Here is a 25,731-nt window from a genome sequence, read left to right on the forward strand (position 1 = left end):
GCTCAGTGTTGGCTCAGCAAAGGCCAGTTGATTTGTATACTGCCTTTGAACAGAAAAGTATTTACATCAGAGCTTTGCATAATGGCTGCGGGAAAAAAAAAAGGCCTGATATTTACACAGAAAACATGCACTGTTTGTCCAGTTGTTCAAATAGATACACACATACAGATGAACTAGGGAAGACATATCATGTTCAGCATATTTAATGATACTAATTATACCATATTATACTTTCAGCATCAAGTACAGTTGGATACAAAAATGATGGGAAAGTGCATTTATAAACAATGAGAACAGCAGAAACTTTATAGACGGACTTAGTCAACCCTTTAAGGAACAATTTGATGTTTCACAGTGCTCAGCTCAGTTTACTAAAAGCGTCCTGCAGAGGGCTCAGCACATTTCCAGTGTAGGTGGATGCATCTACAGCCAATGAGAGAGGCAAAGGACACTCAGCTTCTTCAGGTTCAATGAGTGGACAGAGTGGAACATCTGCACCCAGAACGTCTGACATGATTTTCAAAAAGCTTTTCTTCAATCCTGTTTTGGTATTTTCTATATTAAAGGAGGTAGAAGTGAACTACTTCATGTGCTGTATTATAACAACACATCATATTTGATCAGCTGATCATTTCATTTTCAATCTTGATCCGCAGATGTAGTGGTAGTGGTAATATTTCTTTCATGGTAATTATCAGTAATGTCAGTATTAGTGGTGGAAAGTAAGTGATTACATTTATTCAAGTACAACTGTAAGATACTTGTACTCTACTTGATTTCACATTTATCTAAATGATATATATGTTTGCAGATTAAGATTTTTTATATATTGTATATGCCGAGCTGCCCCATTAGCTCACCTTGTTGAGTGTGTGCCCCATGTACCAAGGTTAAAGTCCTTACTGCAGCAGTCAGGGTTCACTTCAGGGGTCTTTTGCTGCATGTCATCCTCTCTCTCCTGTTTATCTCACTAGCTGTCACTGTCAAATAAAGCATAAAACAGCCAGAAAAAAAATACATATATAAAATGTTCATGAACGGAGTAAATTAAAATAATTTTAAGTATATCATGCTGATAATATTTCTGTACTTTTGACTGCAGTAAAAGATGTAAAAAGACTAAAAATTCTCAATTATGTCACTAAAAGCAAGTATCACTGTTGGAAACTTATTATGAAATCCCAAAACATTTGACTAACAGGACTGACATTTCATTAAAAACAACTCTTGATCTTCCACAAGGTGGCAGAACACACCACGAGAAACATTTTTGTGCAGCAGCAGCAGCTTTACAACACGTCTCCAGAATAACAATTCAAATCAGTTCACTGTAGTTTAGTGTGACACGCCGTTCTGTTTGTAGAGCAGGTGTTAGCATCTCCTCTCTGACATCTTATTTTTTAGGAAGTCTGTGAAGAGTCTCGCCTTTCTTTGAGAAGAGTTGAATCTGGGGCTATTAGACTATATCATAGACCCATGAAGACGTTTCAGCTCCCATCCAAAAGGCTTCTTCAGTTCTGAGATCATTAACCAGCCTTATTGTTAGACAGGTAACGTAGAGAAAGTTATTTATCCTGAGATGATTTGAATATTCAGAGTTTCTTCCCATCAGTAGATCACTCTGATCAAGTCCAGACCGGAGAATTAAATGGAAGCAAAGCTGAGTTTTAAAGAGATATTAAAAGGTTTATTACAACAACTTATCAATTCAAATTTTATACAGAACTTTCACAAGTTACAAGTACACTTTCAACACAGTATCACACCCCCCCTTTTTTTATTTTAGCAGATAAGCCAAGGTAAAACAAATAACCAAAGCTTTCATGAACCACAACTCAAGTTGAAACAACTTGTTTAATGATTTTTTTTTTTTTTTATCTGACTGAGACATTATTGAATAAACAGTTAAATTCTCGCAGAGAATTATTATCTCATGCAGATAGCACATAACAGTTAAATAAAAATAAAAAATACTCGGAAGGAAACAAAGTGTTAGCTTCTCGTAAAACTACACAGTAGTAAGCAGTACAGACTAAGAGAAAAGGCAAACTGACGTCATGGTGCGATTTTGCTTCCTACTATTATTTCAATGATGAAATGCTCACAATTCTTACAAGCAAGTAGTAGTGTAACTCTAAATATATATATGATGTGATTCCTGTTCACATCTGGATGTTTTTTCATTTTGATTGAAACGTTGTTGAGATCAGTTTCGAACTGCCGACAGAGTTATCGTGAATAACGTGATCAACAGGGCTCGGCTACTGAATCCAGGCTTTTCTATAAAATAAAAAAAAAGAAGTACGCAACACCTACTGTAGAAAGATCACATACAATGTATCGTCGATGCTATTTACAATGTTTTCTAAAAACGTCGTCTAGAATTGCAATCATGAAAACGGCGTAATGTCCTTAAGTGTTCTGAATTTAGACACTGAAGCCATGAGCGGTCACTTAGAAAGCAAAGACAGTATACAAAGCTGAGAAACTACTGGATGTTCATGAGACCTTTTAATCTGAGGGAACTGCGATCAACTCAGGCTAATCCGCATTAAAAATGTACAGAAGTCATTTATACAAAAACATTAATGGCACTGAGTCACCATGATTGAGTAATGGAAAAGATACTGCAATCCTACAATCACTGCTTCAGGAACAATCAGACTACAGATGGAATGTTAATGAAATAACACATTTCTAACCTGCTCGCCTCCTTAAGACTATTATTATTATTATTTTAAACATTCAAACTGCACGATGCGACTACAGCTGATCTCACAGAAAAAGTTGTCAAATTTTAAAATCTGATTCAGCCATTTACATTTGTGTAGTGTGACAGTATTCAAATCTACTTCTAAAAAAAGCTGCCGGTACTTAACGTGTGGACTGTGAAAACTCTAAAAAGGTAAACCCGTCATCTCTCAAAAATGTGCAAAATGGAAAAAGCAAATCATAGTGTAACTACGTCATAAAGATAGTGCTTATATAAAAAGACATGAAAACAAACAAGCAAACTTATTAGAAATGAGCCACAACACACTTTGGTATGGTCTCTAACAATTCACTGATCGACCTTCAGGCTGATCACCTTCAAATAAAAAAATATAGAAGATTAATAAATAAAGTCACACAAATACAAAAACATTTTTAGAACCACTTGTTTTACGTCTTACACCTAAAGTGCCTGTTCTTATGTCTTCATCAGTTTCAGAGAAAACATTGCATTTTTAAAAGCATTTCCTACGGAGGACAAAAATGAACCAAACATACAAACAAAACCAATCGAGAATAAATTAAAAACAGTGCGGTCCAAACTGAAGCTGAGAGAGAATCCCTTTCCTCTGTTAGTCAGAGAGACCGAGGAGGCGACAGCGCTCTAGTGTTGACGCTTCGACGCACAGTTTGGGATGATCAGCTCCCCGAAGGCTGAGACTGGCTGTCTTCTGTGCTCTGGTTTGATGTGGTGGTGGTGGCGGAGGTGGAGGCGGAGGCGGCGGCGCTGGACTGGGCGGAGGCGGACGGGGTCGCGGAGAAGGAGGAGCTGACCCCGTTGGAGGTGCTGACGGAGCTGTGCTGAATGGCCTCGTTTTGGGGGCTGCCGGGGACGGACATCTCCTCGCAGCTCTCGTCTTTGTCGGAGACTGTGATTGGGAAAGACGAGAAGATAACGGTTGAGAAAGCTCCTACAGTTATGATGTTTCGGAGTTTCTTAGACTGCCGTTTTAATTATCACCTGGTATGATCCAGAAAGGCTCGGGAAAGCTTTTGTCACGTAGGCCTAATCAGATGTAAAAAAGCTATTTGCATGTGGTGTATGCAAACTGTTTCATTAATCCCCATAATGCTACTTCTGCACCCCTTCCTTTAATTAAAGCTCCAATGTCAATTTAAACCCACATCATAAGGGTACATTACATTCTGGGGCATGTGGCAGTGTTTCCCACCCCTAACTGCATTCTCATTTGTTTTTTGTTACCTTGCCAACTACTGCAGCGACAGATGATTACAGCACCTGATTTTAATGATGCTCACACTGGAGAGTAGGGAAGACTTGGAGTCGAAATGCCACCAGCTGTTAGGCAGTTGCATTGAATTAATTGGATCCTGATGGAAAAAAAAAAAAAAAAGACTCTACTCTCATGCTCTGTTTCGTAAAGGAATAAGGAGCACAGTGATAATTAATATTGTTAATGATATGAAGTCACTTGTTATGGCACTTTGTAATTAATGACTGGGTTTCGTATCCGAGAATGTAAAATACAGATTCCATAGCAAAAAGAAGCAATTAACGCGCAATACAAATGTCTTCACATTAGAGGCTTCGTCCGCCTTCTTGACTGGACTTTGACCGCGTGATTTAGTGCGAGTGAATGTCAAAGCGCTATAAACTCCCTTTGCTGTTTTACTATGCGGAAGGTCAACCTCAGAATAAATCAGCTTGGTGGTTTTGTTCCATGTTCAAGTGAACATTATTACTCCTAACGACATTAAGGGGTGGCTAGCTGATATATCATAATACTCAGAAATTCTGGTTCCCCGGGCAGCCTGAGCTTCTTTCTGCTCTCTTGATTTCTGAAGTGGGGTTCGCTGGAAGCAGATGGACAGCTCGGCGTGCCAAGTTAAAGCATGTCCTGGCTTGTTTGTGGGGTAGTCTGGGTAATTTCACCCCACCTGCCATGGCTACGCCTGGGCAGGACGATGAAGGGTATTACCAGGTCTGGAGGGCGGTGGAGTCTTACGGGATGTGTAACGCTGAGAAAATAGAGGGCTTGATGAGGCCTTTACATGAGTGAGAGCCACAGATCAGTCAGAATTAAATAACGTGCTTTACTAATTAGGTAAGATAGATCATTTCAGTGAGTCCCAACTAGGGCTCCTCGTGCTCCTGGGTGTACTTATGCAGTTTCCAGGCGGGACGTGGAAAGATTGTTTAGCAGCATAGTTAATTTAAAAAACAAAAACAAAACAGAAAATATGATTTCATTTAAACATATTAAGTTAGCTAAATGTGCGTGAAAACCAAGCAAGAGACGTCAAACAGCTAAAAGTGACGAATTAACAGTTCAAATAGGGAAATGTAATGGATACACAGTTAGTAACAGTAGTTTTAAGTAACTATTTCACTACAGAAAATCATGAAAAAGCACAAAAAATGGTTGAAACAATCAGCTTCTATGACTCAGTGGTTGTAGTTTGAATGTGAAGTCATCGACACTTCACTTAAAAAAGTGGTTGTAGTTTGAATGTGAAGTCATCGACACTTCACTTAAAAAATCATTTAAAAAGGTCCAGTGTGTCAGATTTAGGGGAACTACAGATGGAAGAAATGGGATATAATATAAACACTGCAGTTCCACAAACGTCCACTTGATGGTCAGTCTCCATAAGTCTCCATGTTCAAATATCCAACTCAACAGCAGAAATAAACATGTTTACAGCCTGGTACAAAAAACTGTTTTGGTCTCTGTAGCTAATTTCCTCGTTCATGACAACTGTACTGAGTCTGAATTTGTAATGAACTCACTTATTCAAATTATATTAATGCTTAAAGTTATGCATAATTAACAGTGTGGTCGCTTTAACTGACAGGTAGGTGCTGTTACAAGTGGCTTGTTTGAGCACCCAGGTGTCACTCAGCCTGCCTCAGGTCCACTGATGATCCATGCGTTTGCCAGTTTTTTGATTAACCAGGAGAAGAGGCTGGACTGCCAGCAGATTTTGAGCTTCAAAACAGATCTTCAGTAACCTGTGGGTGGCGTCACACATGTGCTGTCAGTGGTTGAGCCACAAGTCATGTTTCTACAGTAGCCCAGAACAGACACGCTAAACATGTTTTTCTCACATTTCTCCTTCACGCTTGGAAGGAGTGAGGTGAGGGGGTTGCAATCAGCAGCTTAAATGCTACACTAGTTGTTTAACTATATCTGTTTTTTAGTGTTAACAACATGTAGTTTAAAGTCAATTAAAAACACGTTTGGAACATGATGGTGGTGTTGAAGAAAAGGTATTTGAGCTTAACTGACATCACACAAAGAGCGTTGGGAATTTCTATTCTGCCACTCTACCAGACATTATTTTATTTTCCACTCTCACTGTAGTTGGCTTTCCTTCTTGGCTTGTCTCAATCTACCCCAACTGTCATCATGAGCCTAACTGATGAACTGGGGTATTTGGATGGAGGTTATATTTTCCCAAACAGGGTAAAAACTGCTCCAAATGTCATCCTTCACAAAGGTAAAGGCAAACAGGAGAAAAGATGACCCAATTCATCTGTGGATCTCGCAAAAAAAACAACAATCCAGACGATACCAAATGAGACCTGGCTCTGACAGCCCACTCAAGGCTGGAAACCATCAGTCCCATAATACACATGACGTGTGTCAGTGGGATGGTTAGCAATAAGGGATGCATAATGAACAGCCTAGCTTTCGCTGGACACCCCACAACGAGAATGCTCCGCAGTCTTGTCAAGCTTGCTGCTTTAATGGACTCATTTCAGAGGCAATCATTGTCAATACAAGTCAGCAGAGGCGTTTAGAGCACAGCGGCAGAAGTGGCTTGGAGCACACACTTGTTCTCGTTGCATACTGGCTCATCTGTGAGGGAAGGTGAGTTATGACCGGAAAGTCAGAATGACAGTGCCGCAGGCCTCGGGAAACGAAGAAATATTGGCGATATAATTCTAAATGAGACCATGTGATGAACAAGAACTGGCACGGAGAAGACGCTGTACAGGCTGATGACGGGAAATTTAAATGAGTATACTGAAATATTCATAAGACGATCATTGTATGTGAGCTAAAGACTTTGAAAGTTACACTTTAATCAGCCGACGGAGGTGTTACCAAAAGAGAGATCATGCTTTCTCATCCATTTCTTGACAACCCCAAGGATTTTAATTATGAACATCCTTCCTGCAGACAGTTGGATTCATCTGACAAATGTTTATTTAGGTGCGAAATGAGGAGAAAACAACTTTCTTGTGAATACCACCTGTGGCCTCCTGAAAGGACTCGGACAATGAGAATGATGAAACAACAATGTCTGAAACAACACTGCCCATAAATATCTAAACTTGTGCAAAGTTTTTTTTTTTCCCAACAACAAAAAAAAAAGATGGGGGATGTGATATGTCAAGAGCTCTTTCTGTTTGGCCTTAAGTACGACATGTTCTCCTCGTGGTTAGCCGGAGCTCGTTTTAGAAGCGTTTCACCGGAAGCCTCGGGCTGAGAATAATGGAGCATTACTCACTGTGATAGCCAGATTTCTTCTGCATGGCGGTTACAGGGCAATCTTTATGAGCCAGAAGAAGCTGCTTCAGCTGAGCCACTTCGTTTCTCAGCAGGGTGACTTCACTCTTTGGGAGGGAGGAGACACAAACAGCACTCAATAAAATGGTCACTCTGGAGCGGAGTATGTCAGATCAGAACAGGACAAACAGACGACATGCGGTTCAAATCTGTAAAGATGATTTCACAAAACCAGACAAAGGTCGGATTTTAGTTAACTAAAACATGACTGAGAGCCTTTTCTTATTTATTTAGTGCTCTCTAGTGGACAAACTATGTAATGATGACACTGTTTCTACATTGTTTCTACTATATCTTTAGTTTTTCAGCATTGTTTTGGTTTACGTTTACCGACCCAACTTATCTTCTAGCTTAAGTCTGAACCCAAAATCTTGATATATTCAGTAAATGTTACAGCTGGAATGTGTTTTTTTGCTTTGCTACCTTTAAGTTTAATACAGATTATTTACAGAATCGCAGGCTGAATAACTACACATAAACTTCTCTGTGAGAACAGCAAACCCTGAGAAAAGGTAACAACACAGTGAATGAATTCAGAATAAAGTATGATGCACTTCTTCATTTATGTTTTTCCTGCACAATAATTATGGGCCTTCACTGGCTTCCGACCAGAACATTTGTCAGAGGTGAGCTGTTCGGATTGTCAGTGCAACTTTGTAGATGCTGCCGAGATTTACACTCTTGCGTCGTTACAGCTCCCAGGGGAGCTGAGGATTTCTGCATGTCGTAAAAGGGAGCCACATTACGCTGAAGGTGACTTTAACTGGATTTAGAGCGGCCAGGGGCCCGCGGAACACCCAATGGCAGATTTAAGCTCCTTCTCTTCTCCTTTAAAGGACTATGGGCGGCTTAATCTATTAGTCTAAAAGCAGCCAATTTATTTGATTCCATCTGTTTAGTCTTGCTGGTGTTGGCAGGGCTGAGCTATTGTAAGACAGATTTAAACACAGCTGGAAGGAGCGTATGTATCACATGTAGCAAATGCCATATTCACCATGGCTCCACCATGGCTGCTGCCAACTGCAGCCAGTATATACGCGATGCCGTTCCTATAAACCTCTCCGTCTACTCTGCTATCGGGAAACATACAAGGTAGACTTCTACAGACAGAAATCTCAAGATCCACGGGGCGTAGTGGGTTAAGTGGCCGCCCCGTGTGTGGAGGCTATAGTCGTCGCTGCAGCTGGCCTCGGTTCGAATCCCGCATCAGACGGCTAATTTACTCCCTCTCGCTGCCCCCTGCTTCCTGTCTATCTTCAGCTGTACTATCAATAAAGGCATAAAAGGCCAAAAAAATAATCTTTAAAAAAAGAAATCTCAAGATCCATAAAAAAAAAGGCGTACCATTTTTACAGTCTAGTGTTGAAAATACAGTGAAAACCATGACAGCTGAAGCTTCTCCAGCTACAGTTATGTCAAACTGCATCACACTGGGAATTTCAAACTGGACTTTTGAGAGTTAAACTTGTTTTTAACTTTGTGAATTAATCGAAATTGAGCAAATGGGCCTTGGGTGATGCTGCGAGCCCTGTGAGCTGCCTGGTCTGACACCTCATTAAAAAGCCAGTTAAGGATGATGTTAAAATAATTGTGCATCATTAGAGGCAGTTTCACTGATCAGCTGGGCCGTGTCAGCATGGGGGTTTTAACAAAAACTGCACTGCTGATTAATGCCTTCATATAAAAGCACCCTTTTACTCTCTGCCACATGTTGTTCCCTTCTTTGTAGTTAACAGCGATGCGATCTGTTTATAACCCCACTCACACACCTGTCCTCCCCCCTTTTTCATCCACCTATATTTAAACAGAATCTCAGCGAGTGCACCCGTGACAACTGGTGATAACTTGTTTCTGAACCAAATATTAACGACATGAACCCGTATCTTTTCCGCCGCTGTCTGTCCCCTCCTCCACCCTCCACGTCTTACTCTGCTTTCATAGAAAAATAAGACAGTGAGCAAATAAACACCACATCTCATTTAATTGTCTGGAACACCGATGTGCCGCACCCCCGGCTCACACTTATCAACAGAGACAGCAGATACATGAACTGTTTCGAACTTGTCAGCATCAGATCCTAATTGCTTGCAGCAAAATGAAGGTTCAAAAAGACACCTTTCCCTAGGAGATTTTTGAGGCCATTCAGTAAACTGCTGAGACAGAAGCGAAGACACGCTTGTGCGCGGCTGACATCTGGAGGATACATCTTTATTGACAGGGACGTATCGATGTAAAGGGCTCACACGCCGCTGCTGTCACACAGCAGCTCTTCTTAATCGGCTTTAATGACTTCATCACCACAGAAGGGAAAAGTCTGCGTACACGCGCTTACAGCGCGCAATGATAAACAGACACAGACGCGCATACGTACACACACACACAAACTGACACACCGATGCATAAGAAACAAAGACAGATAAAGTAGCTGGTGTTACATGCAGAAGCTGAGGAGGAGGGAAGAGGTAAAGAGCACCTGTAGTTGTCCGTTCATGGAGTTGAGGTCCTCGGCCTTCTTCTCCAGAGACTGGACCCACACTTTCCTCTTCTGCCTGCAGCGAGAGGCTGCAGCCCTGTTACGCTCCAGGAACTTGCGCCGCTTCTCATCGGGGTCTTCGCTTGTGGTTCTGCGCCGCCGACCCCCTGTACTCGGAGGATTTTGCGCAGGGGGTACTGGGGAAGCCTGAACGATAACAATAACACAAAATAATAACTAGCAGAACAAAAGCACCACATCCAAATGTGCTGCACCGAATAACTAAAGTTATTTTCACTTATCACACCATGTTTAGTTGCCCTTCATGTGAAAACAGCTTCCATATTATGCCGCTGTGCTTACTTAATGCTTTATAAGTAGGACATGGGTGTATTTACTGCACATTTGGGCTGGATTATGATACTACTGCTAATACAATAACTGGATTTTGGCACAACAGAAGCATATTTTTTCTAATCCTTATTTTTGAGAATTATAAACATCTCGAGGTCCCAAATGTTTCTGCACAAGAACTTTGCCTTAATAAACAGGCATCTGCTTAAAAGATTGTGTGGGTAAGATTTCTAAATCTGACCAGACATGCTGAAGCTTTCGGTGCTTAAAAGTTTTTGATATTATAAATACATTTCGGTATGTGCAAAAAAAAAAATTAATGAGCTTCAACATGCAGCCCTACTGTACTCCTGAGACATATTTAAGGCAAGTACATGTAATCTTTCACCGTGTAGACATGGCCTGGATTATTATTCTGAATGTGTGCATGCCCATAGACTATAGACACAAATAAACAAGCCTCTTCTCTGGAACTCAAACACAACAGTGTGTAGTGAGGAAAGGTTTCTCCCTATCCTGGAGTTGTGAATACGTACAGGTGTCTCTGTGGTGGAAGTGGCTGGCTGCTGGAGGGAATGTTGGGAAGGTTCCTCAGTCGCGGGCAACTGAGGAGCTGGAGCTAGAGTTAGGACTGCAGTTGGAGCTGGAGCCGGAGCCGGAGCTGGAGCCGGAGCCGGAGCCGGAGCTGGACTTGGGGATGGGGTTGGAGTTGGAACAGGAGAAGCGGGGGCAGCGGTGTGGGTTACAGCGCTGCTCTGGACTTCACCACCATCTCCATTGGTTACCTGAGGAAGCTGTTGGCTTAACGTGGCTTTCAGTTTCTGGGAAGAGAAGGTTACACATGTTCATGAAACACATGCAAAGAGAGAAAAACTACATTCATTCATTCATTTTGTAAACATGATTAAAAAAAAGTATTTTGTGCTAACGGCTGACCATTATTACCATTTTATCTATTACTAAAATTTGAAAAACATTAGAAACTTGCACCTTTTTATTAAAGCTAAAAATGATCTGAATCACTAATTAAATTCTTCGACAGGTTATAAAAGTGTGTGCACAAAAAAAGTAGTACCTAAAGATAGCTAACAACACCAGACCTAACAGGAGTACTTAGCAGTGAATGAACAGACTGAAACATCTTGCTTCAATGAAGCCACTAAGTTTAGAGGAGTCAGCAGAGAACAAGAACAGAGAGGGAGGTATCACTGCTGACATTATTATTAAAGATAGTTACTAAGAAACTAGTTTTATAAGTACTTTGGAATTCATTTTTATGCAAAATCAAGGTTATAAAAAAAGGAGACTAGGAAACTAAAATGAAATCCAGAAGAAACTAAAATTCACAAGGAAAAAACTGAACAAACTTCACCTTTGTTTTGTGTATAGTTTGTAAAAAACACCACAGATGATGGACATCCACGACACATAATGTGAGCCGAACTATCAAAAAAAATGTATTTTTGTTTTGGGGTTTTTTTTGCACATGAAACACACACACGGAAACACAGCCCATTCACAGAAACAATTTCACTGCAGATTGGTGTCCATGATTCACAGGCCAATTCCTCTAGTATCAAATACTGAGCAAACAAGGTGAAAGTGAATGAGCCTTTCGAAGCAATAACAAAGTGAGTGGGAATACATTTACATGAGAAAACAGAGGACCGCATTATTCTAACAACTACCTTTGCCAGACCAATCTATCTACCAAATTAGTTTATCGTGTAATACCCTTCCAGAAGCTCTTCTGGCAGAAACAAGATATTATTCTCTTGGAATGGCCCATAGAAAGAGGGAAAAGCCAGTCAGATTCATATTTCATCTCTGCCATGGAAACCTCATCAGTGTAATAACCCTCCATCTCATGGGTGTTATTCAACCATCTGCTACTATATTACTTATCTTTATTTTGCAACTAATTAACAGCATAATCTTCTAAATTCAGCAAGTTAATTATCATTATTGTGGTCTTTGCAGCATCATCAGTCCTTGTAAAGTGCCGTCTCCGCGCCCCCTGAGAGCCGGGTGGGGGCGGGGAGCAGGCAGGTTGAGCGGGGGTCTGTTTTCTTGACGCGGGCTCATTAGGTGTTTGCTGATGAGCCGAGTGCAGTGGGAGGTGCCGGGAGTAAGAGGGGGGATGCAGGTCAGGCAGGATTCTGCTGAACAAAAGGTTCCATGCAGGGTGAGGCCGACTTAATGTGCCTCGCTGAGCGTGTGCCAGGATGCCCCCAGCTGGCTTTCGCTGGTAGCCCCCCTCTGGTTGGCCCCGGTGATGGCGTGCTGAGCACAACGCTGTCTCCGCGTTTGTCATCTCCGTACCCCATGATCCCCGACAACTCCCTCCCCCCTCCCCCCTACTCCTCGCCAAGTCAGGATCAATCCTTCCCTCCCAACATACGCACACACACCTCCTCTCTGCAGTTTATCTGTTAATTTCCACAGGCAGAGCATGCTGCGAACACTTACAGGTTCTGTGATCCGTGCTTCATCACATTGCCACTGATCTCCCACACAACACTTCATATCCCTGCCCTTCAACTATCACTTCTTATACAGGAGGACTCGGGCACAAGACTGCTATGACCATCTTCTGTATAGATATTTAGGATATTGTAGTTCTTTTTCTGGAGCTGGATTATTCTGAATCAATGCGGCTGCAGCTAACAATATTTATTCTATCGCTTAACATGCATGTTTTGTCCGACCAACTGTTCAAAACCCAAAGATAGTCAGTTTGTGATGATGTTTGACAAAGAAAAGCAGTAAAAGCTGATTTATTATAATAGTTTATTTTTGTTTTTTTGGCTCAACGTTATTTTTAATCTAGTTTTGTAAAGCACCTTGTGCTGATTCTTTAGATGAAAGGTCCTCCACAGATACAGCTACTGTTGTTGTTATTATTAACATTATTGCAGAAAGCATGACCAGAAAACCTTTTTGTATTTTGTTTATAATATTATTCTTCCATTAATTTAATCAACTAATCATTGCAGCAAAAACAAACACAAGATGTTAAGACTGATGAAAGAGGGGTACTAATTAAACACACCTCACACCCAGCCTTTCACTAGTGCCCTCATCTGGTCCAACACAGCAACTGCTTGCTTATCATCAATCTCACTCATTACTTTGGTTGTTATTATGCCTCTCAGTTGGGAAATAACACACTCAACATGGAAATAACAACAAATATAAAAGAAGATATAATTAATACCAGCTTTGCTTCTGATTGGACGGGCTGTGGCTGTGGCGAGGGAGGTCCTGGGATCCCGGGGACATTAGGCACTACGGTGACAGGTCTGACAAGCTGACGGCAGAGACACAGAGACAGATCAGCACAGAGAAAATTAGTCTTCAGGCAGTAAAAAGGCAGGCGACGCTCTCCCTCAACACACGCACACACACACACACACAGGCTCTCTGAGTTTCCTCATATCTCAGCCTCATTACGTTGGATAGCCTGTTATTTTGAGGAGGCAGCGCCACATGGAGATGCAGTGTGCACGCTAATGAACCTCTGCCTGCCTGCGTGAGAGCATATGGACAGGGAAAGCTGAAGAGAGGATGGAGAGACACGAGTCGGAAGGCCAGAGCCAGGCCTCCTCTCGCTGCTGCTGACAATGAGACGGAGGGAGGTGTGGAGAGAGCTGGAGAGGGGAGAGAGAAAAACGGAGGAAGGAGGAGATGATCGAGTGAAAGGGAGGCCCACTGGTGGCTCGTGTTCTCCATCTACTTTTGCCCTCCTTTACTTGTCAGCGGCTTTCCCAGTCCCTACAGACTGGGAAGATAGAAGTTTTTTCCCTGCTGTGCCGCTATCAGGAGCTAATCATCTGCTGCTCAGTGTTCCACGCAGACAATCAGGACTACAGTGAACAACAAAACAAGCTTCCACATGGGGGGGGGGTTCAAAAATATACCAACAACGCCTTCATTTACAACATATTTCCTATATGCGACACTGTCATGGGTTGCAGTTATAATTGGTTTGCAAAACACATTAGTAGCATCATCTATCTGCTCTGCCAGAAATCAGGAGCGTTGATTCTAATTGTACAAGGACAAATAGCAGTGAAGTATCCTGGACTGGAGCCTGCTGTGCCTTAGCCAAATCCCTTGTCTTTGCCACAGTGACACACTGTTGTACTCTCAAGTCCATTATTTCACTCAACCTCTACAGCTCTGCACTGACTGCCAAATCTGAGGTGCCAACGCTTTAAATAGTCCCCCCCTGTCCAAGTAGAGCAAAGACAATATGTGGTATTAATGTATCTGAATGTCACTCAGAAGGACTTCAATTTTACTGATGTGAACAATAATCTGTAAAGCATTTCAAATTTTAAATATGAGTAACAAACAGTGGCCAACAAAGCATGGAGTAATTCGACATGGCCCAGTGATTTTGTTATTCTACGCGCTGGACTAAAATAGTAATCTAAAATTACTTGAGAAAAACGCTTCGGTTCATTAGTTGCTTCATTCCTGACCTTGAAAACAGCATTCAACAAAACAATCTCACCGCAAGCTTCATCTAGCGGTTGTTCTGGAGCGCTGGGACACGACTGAAAGTTCCAGAAGAGCTACTAAATGGACCTTGAGGAGAGATTGTTTGGTGAACTGCTGTTTTCAAGGTCTCAAGGTCTTGAATGAAGTCTGGAGCTACACCTGTGAGGCAAAATGAACGAGAAAGCCTTAACGTGTTGAAAAAAAACACATCCACAGTTCCAGGAGAATACTATCTGCTATTGAAGATCATGTAATATATCAAAAGCTCTATAAGAGCTACTGAATGGACCCTTAGGTGAGACTGTTTCATCAATAAACTTAGTGAATAAAGGTCACTGCATGCACTCTTGATTCCCTGAATGTTCTCACCAAATTATCACATTACTAAGTCTATCTAACACACACTGAAAAACAACATGAACATCATATAATCAGCACAACACTTACAGGGATTGTAGTTGGAATATGTACACTTGAGTTTGTAATAGACGCAGGTATAGCGACCGGCATGGTCTGGCCGTTAGGCAGCTGTAAGAGCACGGGGAAGGTGCCGGACACTGGGCTGAAAGTGGGAGAGAAAACAAATCCAAGTGAGAAAAATAACAAAAAAAACACAGAAGCACAACCTGTCACAAATTAATGACAATGGTGGCTACTTATATACCAACATTATGATATAATCAAGCAACAATTAATGGAAACAAAGTGCAACTAAAACAAAATTCAACTCAAAATACACCTGTTGCACAACAGTGATAGGAACACATATTTTACTGTCAAATTAGACCCCGTAAGCAACATCAGTTTTGCCCAAATATGGACTTGTGGTTTGGTTAAAGATTTTCAAACATTGAGGATATTTTTACCTGTGTGGTGTCAAACTTCAAATAAATGCTTTTAATGTTTGTTATTTTACTGCCAAATACAGTAGCTAAAAGAAGAATATTCTCTACAACCTGTTTTTTTTGTCAATTATTTCAGTGGCTTTGGATTAAAATTAAATCACTTAATTATCTTAATTTCTGAGATAGGGGCAGACTCTGCTAAACACAGAATTATAGAGCCATAATTTGTCAATCATTGTTTTTACAAGATCTTATGTCCAGTTTACTTCAACTTTGACCTATGACACTGTGGCTGTGGCTCGGTTTCACAAGCAAATCGATGATAATGTAAGATATACAGTTATCTGGCTCACTTCACCGTAGTCCAAAACACAATGTTTTTTTTATTGATTCATCTTTCTGTAGACCTCAAACATGAGCAGGTGTTTACTACTACTACCTAAATGAAAGCAACATTTTGTTAGTGTTAGAACTAAAGATCCTATCATGCTCTAAATTTGCACCTGTGTGTAGGAGGTTGTAGATGTTGACTACAACAATAAACATATTTTGCTCAGATAACAAGAGGCATAAATACACTGTATAATACTGTGTATGGGCCTGATAAGGTGCTGGACAAACACTAAGTCTTAGATTATAATGTGATTTAATTGTTTCAGTTTTCCACCACTCATTCACCAATTAAACTCAGCTGTAGGTCCAAATTTGAGCAATGCCGATGTTGTGCATGAAGACAGGACTTATGAGGTCAAAAATAAAAAGTCCAGCAGAGTGCAACTAAAGTCTCAAAAAGACTCAAAGACAAAACAAGCACATGCCTCGCGAAATATGACATCACCAAGACAAAACTACAGAAATAAAAAAAGAAATAATAATAATAAAATAAATAAAAAAGATGACTTAATAAAACTATGATTTTAAAAAATTGACGTTTTGAGTTACTTACACTATAGGCCTATTAGTGGACGGGACTTGGGTAATAACAGAGCTAGATGTTGGTGATGGGAGAGCTTGCTGTATTACAACATTAGCCTCTGAGGTTGCTAGAAGTACATTGGGTACTTGGAGGGATGCAGGATGGACTATAGTGGATGTTGGCAGTGAGGCTGGCTGCAAAGATAAGTCCTGAAAACATCATAGAACACCTTAGCTGCAGAAAGTGTTGAATGAACACCATTTGACACTTATGATTGAAATTATGCTGAAATTTCACTCTATTCTTCTAAATATTAGGAATGAAAGAGCTAAACAATTGGAAAAAAAAAATATTATTGTTATTATTAAGTCATCTAATATCTCCCCTGAATTTGACTAGATCATAATTTTGTGCAGTGCTGTTAGTATTTTTCCACTAAATGAGCTACAGGAATCATCTTTGAAAGCTGAGACAAGCAAATAATCTGGTTATTTAATTAATTAATATCCACACCAGTGACTTTGTATTTCCAGAGTAAATCACCATTGCCAGAAGCACCTTTTTATTCACTCTTCAGCTTTGAAAACTCTCTGTGATTAGCAAAGATACCAGAAACAGCTCACCAAAGGTGTTACCTTGTCATCACTGGTAGTAGATTCGGGGTGAGGCAGAGGGCTATCTCGATGTGCCTCCAGAGGTGTGGGTTCCTCAATTTTGTTGCGTATGATAGGCGTCGCAAGAGGTGACAAATCCAATGGCAACTACAGGAAAAATAATCATCTCAATAAAACTGGATGGAGATAAGAAATGTGACAAGAAGAAGTTAAACAAGGAGTCTGACTGACAAGAATAACCTTCTTAATGTCATCTTCGGTTGCCTTCTTGAAGTCATGGTCGAACGGGCTTGCGAGTTCGTTGAAGAGTCCCACCTCCTCGCAGTTTTTCAAGAAGCGGGTAGGTGTTGGGGTTTGGTCTGCAATGAAGGAAAACATTAACCATCATAGAAATATCAATTCCATCCAAATGTCCCAGCTTTAAAGAGCACTTACCAGCAATGATGACACTGTCATTCCTTGCTGGGCCAAACTTCAGGGTCATCTCATGTTTGTGTTTGTGGACAGCCAAGTGATCCTCATTTGTAAATCTCTATGTAAGGTCAGAAAAAGAACACAGACAGGACAGTGAGACAGGATCTGTTTGGAGAAGTTCAGGAGCACCTGTTTAAGTGCGGCAACTCCAAACATCATGTCTTCTGTTGAACATCTTGACTGTCATTACTCAGATTAAGACAAAACATTAAAATATTAGTAGCTGCGCCTTGCGAAAAGCTGACTTTTTTACTACTAAACTTGTATTCAACTTTTAAAAATCTTTAGTTTTTTACTACTAAACTTGTATTCAACTTTTAAAAATCTTTAGTTTTTTACAGTCTAACTTTGATGTTTTTTTTGTTTTGGTTTTTAAATACATACTTCTGCTGTTTTTCAGCTCATTTCACATTTCAGCAGAATTTTCCACAGGAAATGCAGTTTTCTAGTTTTAGTTGACGTTGTGCTCACATGATGGTGGTATTGTATTACATATTGTGTGTATAATACAAACTGTGATGCACAGAAAACCTTGGTATGACATTATTCCAGTGACAGAGTCCTGCTTGTACAACATATAACGAAGCCGCCGTCTTTGTGTGTGTGCTATCTGCACTTTACTTACAGGTTTATATATAAAGTGACATTTGAGATAACAGCGACAGTGACTTACCTGTCCACATCCAGGAGCAGTACATTGGAAAGGTTTATCATCACTCATATTAAGAAGTTCCTGTTAGGCCACCCTGAAATAAAACAGGAAAAGAGCACAAATGTCAGACATAAAGATCTGTGTTAATGTGTGTATTAAGGATTAACTGTGTTACGAGATTTTTTAAGAAAAATCCTTGAATAAGGAGATTCAAAGTATCAAAGTTTAAATTTATTTTTCTTGTACAAGAAGGAGCGTTTAACAGTGCAACACACAAAAGCGGGTTACAGAGAAAAGGCTCCTTGAGGAGCTCTAACTGTTGGTTCTTATACCTTTTTTTAATGGGCTGTCCCCACTGATAATATCATAACATCCAAAAACATTATGTTCCTTGTCCAAATGATACTTCCCTAACCCGTCTCTCCTGTCCACGTCTCTCCTGTCCTTGTACTATTGATTGCAACACACAAAAAGGGGGTTACAGAGAAAAGGCTCCTTGAGGAACTCTAACAGTTGGTTCTTATACCTTTTTTTAATGGGCTGTCCCCACTAATAATATCATAACATCCCAAAACATGGTGTTCCTTGTCCAAATGATACTTCCCTAACCTGTCTCTCGTGTCCTTGTACTATTGATTGCAACACACAAAAAGGGGGTTACAGAGAAAAGGCTCCTTGAGGAGCTCTAACAGTTGGTTCTTATACAATTTTCTTAAAATGGGCTGTCTCGGACACCGCCCCACTGACAATTTCCTTTTTTTCCCCAGTAATAAAGATTATGTCTCTTGTCCAAAATGACACTTCTTGTCCTTGAACTATTTTTTAAAAATAATTATCTCTCCCTGCCAGCCTCAGTAAACACGTGCCAGATAAATAATAGTTAAAACATCTGCACCCCAGTATAATCCTAATTTTTACAACAGATTGTGTGTTAATACAACCTGTGGGAGCTTGTAGGTGCAGTAAAAATGAATCTGAGCTCATGTTTAGAGGTGATATCGGTGGCTGTGTGAGTAACGGACGGTTTAAAAGGTCAAAGTCCTGAGAGAGAGGTGGACAAAGCGTGTCGATGATGGGCGGTTTCTTTTGGTTGTTTACACCTCGGTGTCATCATAAAAGACGCTGAACTCTCGCTCTATTTATTTGGACACATATACGCGTTTAAAAGGAGACACCCTGTGAGACTTGTGCAGCTTTCTGTGTTGTAGAAACACGCACACAAACCTCTGACGGGAACACACAGTCTGTTTTCCAGGCGCTTCCATGAAACAGCCTGAGCGTTAACATACAACCGTCGCCATGTTTGGACCTACACATCACTGTAAACAGACGAGATGTCAGCGTTTACTTCGAGGCCGGTTCGTTGTACCGAAAGCAATACTTCCCCCTCCAGCAGTGTCACAAACGATGTGTTTAGCAGCCGCTTTGTAGCTCTCCGCTGTCAGTTTATGTGCCACTTACCCTCAGCCACAACCCTCGGCTTCCAAAATCCCACGTCTGTGGAGAAGTATCGCGAGAGTAGCGGTGGGATCTTCCGTGAACGTCACACTGCCGACAGAGGATGCTATTTACAGTTCATCATGTTTTAATGTTTATTATTATTTTATATCGTTATATTCTTTTTACTGTCAGCTATAGCTTTATTATAGTTAGTATTCACAAAGTTCATCATGTTTTAATGTTTATTATTATTTTATATCGTTATATTCTTTTTACTGTCAGCTATAGCTTTATTATAGTTAGTATTCACAAAGTTCATCATGTTTTAATGTTTATTATTATTTTATATCGTTATATTCTTTTCACAGTCAGTGGTTATAGCTTTATTATAGTTATTATATTATTATTATTATTATTTATATTATATTATTATTATTATTATTATTTTATATCGTTTATTCTTTTCACAGTCAGTGGTTATGCTTTATTATAGTTATTATTATTATATTATTATTATTATTATTATTATTATTATTATATATCGTTATATTCTTATTACAGTCAGTGGTTACAGCTTTATTATTAGTTATTATTATTATTATTATATCGTTATATTCTTTTTTACAGTCAGTGGTTAAGCTTTATTATTATTATTTTATTATTATTTTATTATATTATTATATATTGTTATATTTCTTATTACAGTCAGTGATTACAGCTTTACTATAGTTATTATTATTCTTATATATTCGTTATATTCTTTTTACAGGTCAGTATGTGTTATTCAGCTTTAATTCTAGTTTATTATTTTTCATTATTATCATGTCGTTATAATCTTTTTACAGTCAGTGTTAACAGCTTTATTATAGTTATTATTATTATATCGTATATTCTTTATACTGTCAGTAGTTATAGCTTTATTATCGTTATTATTATTATTATTATCTTTATATTCTTATTACTGTCTGTGGTTATAGCTTTATTATTATATACTGTTATATTCTTATTACTGTCAATCATTATATGCCTATCAAGTAGTTTTTGGACTATACAGGAATTTAATTAGAAATACCATCAAGAAAAGTTTTAAAACATATATAAATGCTCTGCTATACTTATTTATTAAATTATTTGTATATTATTTTGTTGTTGTCTTAATTAATTTTATTATTGATCTATTTATGACTATCTTTTAATTATGTAAACTCTGTTTTTAAAGATGTTTTATAAATCAAAGTTATTATTACTTAGTCTATAGAGATTTGGTGGTGGACTGGTAGCTGGAGAGGTGCCAGCTCACCTCCTGGGCACTGCCAAGGTCCCCTCGGGGGATTAATAAAAGTATAAATTAATAAAAGTATAAAGTAAAAGTAACTCTTCTTCTTCTTCACTTGAATTACTGAACACACTTCAGTGAAATGCCCCTTCATCATCCTCCACTCACATGTAGGCTGGAAGCTGTACATAATAGAAGTTGCATAGGAAGTTTAGTTTCAGTGCACCTCACATCTTTTAAAAACGTGAATTGTGGTATCCTGTGTTAACCTTTAACATTAGCGTCCCGGCTTCACAGTTATTTACTACACAATTCTGCATAGAGGGTTTTATCTTTTATATTCTCATAAGGCTACCAGGTTTCTTTCGTTTGGCATTTACAAATATAATTGTTTATTTGCAGATTTATGACTATCATTTGTGATTAAGTGAAAATCAGCTGATCTTCACTTTGGAGAAGCTTTGTTTGACAAAAACATTTTCAATTGACCTTTTCCAGCTGTAAATAAGATGCATCGATTGATTTAACCTGTCTAAACTTTAACTACAGCCTAACCCAGGGCTACATTAAAGACCGAAAGGTCTGATGACTACAAATGGTCAGTTTTGAAACAACCCAGTGGAGACTTTCATGCCATTAAAAAAAAAAGTCAAAATCCAATATATAGCTCAATTAAATCATCTAGATTTATTTATTGCCATTTACAAAAGCAAGCACTCACTTGCTGCCTAATTACAGTACCAGTTAACTGCAGCTGAACCAAAAATTCATTAAGGTGGACCCTAAAAAGCTTGGATGTGGTATGCTGAGAAAACAAGGCTGATTCATGGCATGTCTTTGCAGCGGCTTCACAGAAAAGATGACGCTCATGAAAAGCTGACTGCTTTCTGTTGCGCTAGCATGATATTCCAGACATTAAAGTTACTGCCGTCGTTAAATAGTCAAATACATGTATTTTAATCACGTAATTTCTTACATTTGTACAATACATGTTTTTCGTACTTAGACAGTGTCTGAAAGATTTGAAAATGTACATTTCCATGACACCAACACGGAACAATTTTGGTAGCCACAATAAAATATGTAGTCACATCTGTAATGAAAGTGTTGTATGACAGCAGAGTTTTACATAGCAAACAGGATAAGGAAAGCAACCATCAAACAGAACAGTCCCATAGCTTCAGACAGGGCAAATCCAAGGATGGCATATGAGAACAGCTGCTGCTTCAGAGATGGGTTCCTGCAAAACAAGAACAAACCAGAAATTAGCATTAAAAATAAATAAAAAGCATGAACCAGAAATCTATGAATCTATGTGAATTTAAATGAAAAACAAACCTAGCGTAGCCGATGATGAGACTGCCAAACACTGTCCCAATTCCAGCTCCGGATCCAGCTACTCCGACTGTGGCAGCTCCAGCTCCAATAAACTTGGCAGCGGTGTCGATGTCCCTGCTGATAGCACTGGTCTGGAAGCCCCTCAGTGTGACCTGAGTAAGAGGGCTCTGTGGCATCACAGCAACACTGCTCTGGAGCAAGAAAAGACAAAAAAAATGTAAGCTTTTACCTTTAAAACCAAAAAGACATGACACATACTACTGAAACAAATAGTATAAGTGATAGGTAAGAACTTATTACATTCCAGTTTGTCATTTTTAATTATTTTATCAAGTACCAAATCGAGAAAAAGCAGATAATGAGTTAGATTTTTGTACTTTTCAGTTATTTGGCTATTGATTAGAAGTCTGAAAGAATCAGTAGTGGTCTTAACATCTGTGATTTGGTTATCATTTGACATGTTACAAAAAAGTTAATTACTAGAATAAATTAGTCAAAATTAGTCCATAACCAGGTAATTATGTGGTAATATGACAGCTGCAGTCACAGTTGAAAGCCTGTATTTCTTCTTACCTCTGTTTTGAGCTCAGGCCTGGACAGCACAGAGGCAGAGAGGGGTCTGTAAAGAGCCCGGGAACCAGCACGGACCTGCAGCAACAGCACAACAGTACAAATTCTGTTATACACAAACACACAGAGGCTCAACAACACAAAGCATATTGTCAGTCGGTCGGTCGGTAGCTACTCCTACTAGTCTGCAGGCACACGTGCAGGTGGAGGGCGGCTTGAATGTCACTTTGTGTGTGCACACTCTGTGACCTGTGGCCTTTAAAAAGATCTGAGCACAGTGTGCGCTGTCAAAGTCACTCATAACGTTTCAAGTTTTTAATTGTTAGATATAATCTGTGACAGCAAGCGTGCACAGAAACAACCTTATTGTTGTAGTTCATTCATAGCTTGCATTTATTATTTATATTATGGTCACTTACTTTTGTAATATTTGTATCATGGTCACTTTCTTTGCAATCTTTCTTACACTATGGTCACTTTACATTACAATACTCTTTTTATATATCATGCCACTTTTATCCTCAGTACTTGTCTGTTTTGAAGGTTGACTGTTTTTTGTGTTTTTTGTAGGTTATAGATATTTCTGTCTGTTTAGTGTTTTTTTGCCTTTTCTACTTTTTTTCTAATTCTGTAGTGTATGCTACACTTTCCTCTGCTGCTGTAACTGTAAATTTCCCCGTGGTGGGATGAATAAAATCTAATCTAATCTGATCTGATTTAACCTGCTAGAGCTGGAAGAAACAGAAATGTGACCTTGGAGAAGCGACTGTCCGCTCAGGTTTTAGTGGATTTGGGATCTGACAGTGCTCAAAAAGGACACGGTGGTTATGTCTGCATGCACAGCACAGTCCTGTGTGTGCAGGTGAACTCTGCACACACACACTCAGGCTTTGCAATGACCTTAGCTTGGAGCCAGTATTAAAAATGTCCGCTGACAGCTGAGGCAAAGGCACCGTGGCAGATATTTGAAGATAACCAACATGCACATTACTAACTTTAACATCAGAGCTGGGTTAGCACCGTGCAAACTGTCTGTTATGTCTTATATTATGTGCTTTCAGCAGTGGCCTGCAGGCTTGTTGGCCTGTGCTGCAGATACCCTTGTTAGCAGTCAAGTTCAACCAGAGGCCCACCGGGTTTAAATCACCAAACACACACCGAGGAAAACTCACCAGAGCCGGCGTGGAGACGAACTTTGCACAGGCGTACATCTTCAGCTTTCTTCAGGTAGTTTTAACCGGTTCGGTCAAATCTGGTCTTAGACCGGGTCTCTCTCTCTCTGTGAGGAAGTAAAGCCCGCAGAGGAGAAGAAGGTCAAACCAGTGTGAAAACGCCCCACAGACAAAATAAACACACTCATGTACACATGCACATCCATCCTGCATGCCATCCTCACTTGTGCGCCTCCGATGTGAAGTTAGAAAGGAGGATGAAGGCGGATTTGTGCAGAGTCTCATTCAAACACACACTTACCGACTGCAGAGGTCGAACCACAGTGGAAGGAGTGCGCATGCGCGGTGTGATGTACGCAGGAGAGGCCCCGGATGATGACAAGGAGAGGTCATTTCACAGAAACTTTATTTAACACTGTGCATTCACAAAACTGCATGTTTTACACGGTGTGAAGTGATTACATTTATTTTCATATTATTTATAGAGTCATATTGGTGATATTGGCAGCTGCAGTTGGTTCATTTCTACTATAATGGTGACCTGAGGAAGTGTTTAACCCCAGAACACGAACACCATCACTAACGTCTGGTATATTTTACCCAATATAATATTTTTGTACTTTATTTATTTGTACTTTACATTCAAAGGATAACCCCTTGAGATGTACCATCTCATTTTCGAGGTGGTCCTTATTGCCAACAGAGATACAAAACAGGTCATCAATAGTACAGGAATAAATATGAACACAAAAACATGATACAATGTAAAGACCCAGACACCCATTCACACACATTCGCACACCACAATGCTCCACCGATCCTAACTAGCCCCCCTCCCCCATACATACACATGGACAAAATAAGAATAATACAAAACACAACTGCAAAAATGCAAATGCAAAACTAGGCCTATTTATCCCGGATAAAATACAGTTTTCATCAATTTATGTAAAAGTACAACACTTGTAGTACTCTTCTTTAATTTCCCAATATACAATATCACATTAAATAAAAATAAAAAGGTTACCATGGGGGACCCTTTAAAAAAGCAGCAAAATTATTGAAAAATCAGGTAATCTTAACAAGAAATTTCCTAACAAAACAAAGAATGGAGCTGGGAACTTGTTCTTTGGTCCACACATTCCTCGGACATGTGAGCCATGTCTGGTGAAGGCACAGTGTTTCTGCAATAAACTGTAGATGGACAAAAAATGGCACTATCACTAACGTCGGGTGAAAATAACCCGAACGCATGCCTCTTGAGGGAAACAAACATACCATTAATGACATCAGTGAGCAGTCTGAAGCTACCCAAGGACCCATGCAACTCAGACAGCAGCAACACAATGAAAATCACATGACAAGATTTGTGTAGGGTTAAAACAGGAGTCTTCAACCTTTTTCAGCCCAAGGACTCCTTGCCCCCCCCCTCCCTCCTACAAGTGTCACATTTTAAGCCTGGCTTATAATAACTTTTATATTCACTTCATTCATCCTTCATCCACTCACATGTAGGCTGGAGGCTGTACATAATAGAAGTTGGCATACTCTGAGGAAGTTTAGTTTCAGTGCACCTCTCATCTTTTAATATATCTCACTTAAAAACGTGAATTGTTGTATCCTGTGTTAACCTTTAATGTTAGCGTCCCGGCTCCACAGTTATTTACTACACAATTCTGCATAGAGGGTTCTATCTTTTGTATTCTCATAAGACTACCAGGTTTCTTTTTTTGTTTGGCATTTACAAATATAATTGTTTGTTTGCATATTTATGACAATCATTTGTAATTA

The 25,731-nt window shown here is 39.6% G+C and overlaps 2 protein-coding genes across 10 annotated transcripts; both read right to left on the bottom strand.

Moving 5' to 3' along the window:
* Positions 1–1,832: 1,832 nt before the first annotated feature.
* On the bottom strand, positions 1,833–19,692 carry atf2 (activating transcription factor 2). 8 transcript variants are annotated; one of them, XR_002042861.2, is made up of 13 exons: positions 19,606–19,692; positions 18,166–18,238; positions 17,454–17,550; positions 17,250–17,377; positions 17,040–17,165; positions 16,435–16,613; positions 15,091–15,205; positions 13,355–13,447; positions 10,674–10,958; positions 9,784–9,990; positions 7,252–7,357; positions 4,033–4,104; positions 3,504–3,641 (listed from the first exon to the last, which is right to left on the bottom strand). XR_002042861.2 is itself a non-coding variant. In XM_010737782.3 (12 exons), the coding sequence occupies exons 2-12, from the start codon at positions 18,211–18,213 to the stop codon at positions 3,412–3,414; spliced, it is 1,605 nt and encodes a 534-aa protein (XP_010736084.3). In that variant the 5' UTR covers positions 18,214–18,238; positions 19,606–19,692; the 3' UTR covers positions 1,833–3,411. The 8 variants fall into 8 exon arrangements, 5 of the variants coding, with proteins under 5 accessions (XP_010736084.3, XP_010736083.3, XP_019129759.2 ...); XR_002042860.2 differs by having other exon boundaries at positions 3,528–3,641; positions 4,013–4,104; XR_003464171.1 differs by having other exon boundaries at positions 3,539–3,641; positions 3,977–4,104.
* A 1,830-nt stretch (positions 19,693–21,522) lies between these two features.
* On the bottom strand, positions 21,523–24,351 carry atp5mc3a (ATP synthase membrane subunit c locus 3a). 2 transcript variants are annotated; one of them, XM_010737779.3, is made up of 5 exons: positions 24,242–24,351; positions 23,941–24,047; positions 22,772–22,846; positions 22,199–22,389; positions 21,523–22,100 (listed from the first exon to the last, which is right to left on the bottom strand). In XM_010737779.3, the coding sequence occupies exons 2-5, from the start codon at positions 23,977–23,979 to the stop codon at positions 21,986–21,988; spliced, it is 420 nt and encodes a 139-aa protein (XP_010736081.1). In that variant the 5' UTR covers positions 23,980–24,047; positions 24,242–24,351; the 3' UTR covers positions 21,523–21,985. The 2 variants fall into 2 exon arrangements, with proteins under 2 accessions (XP_010736081.1, XP_027147129.1); XM_027291328.1 differs by having other exon boundaries at positions 24,165–24,258.
* Positions 24,352–25,731: the final 1,380 nt, after the last annotated feature.

Source organism: Larimichthys crocea, chromosome XVIII (assembly GCF_000972845.2).
Source record: "Larimichthys crocea isolate SSNF chromosome XVIII, L_crocea_2.0, whole genome shotgun sequence".
Taxonomy (NCBI): Eukaryota; Metazoa; Chordata; class Actinopteri; family Sciaenidae; genus Larimichthys; species Larimichthys crocea.

What these genes read in the sequence shown, in the direction of transcription:
- atf2 (XM_010737781.3), bottom strand. Translation starts at nt 18,213, where the DNA reads ATGAGTGATGATAAACCTTTCCAATGTACTGCTCCTGGATGTGGACAG. An exon ending in CCATGAACGGACAACTACAG is followed by an intron (nt 7,358 to 9,783) that starts GTGCTCTTTACC and finishes TCCCTCCCAAAG; the next exon opens with AGTGAAGTCACCCTGCTGAG. An exon ending in GAAGAAATCTGGCTATCACA is followed by an intron (nt 3,642 to 7,251) that starts GTGAGTAATGCT and finishes TCCCAATCACAG; the next exon opens with TCTCCGACAAAGACGAGAGC.
- atp5mc3a (XM_010737779.3), bottom strand. Translation starts at nt 23,979, where the DNA reads ATGTACGCCTGTGCAAAGTTCGTCTCCACGCCGGCTCTG. An exon ending in TCGTCTCCACGCCGGCTCTG is followed by an intron (nt 22,847 to 23,940) that starts GTGAGTTTTCCT and finishes CTGTTGCTGCAG; the next exon opens with GTCCGTGCTGGTTCCCGGGC. An exon ending in GGCCTGAGCTCAAAACAGAG is followed by an intron (nt 22,390 to 22,771) that starts GTAAGAAGAAAT and finishes TTCTTGCTCCAG; the next exon opens with AGCAGTGTTGCTGTGATGCC.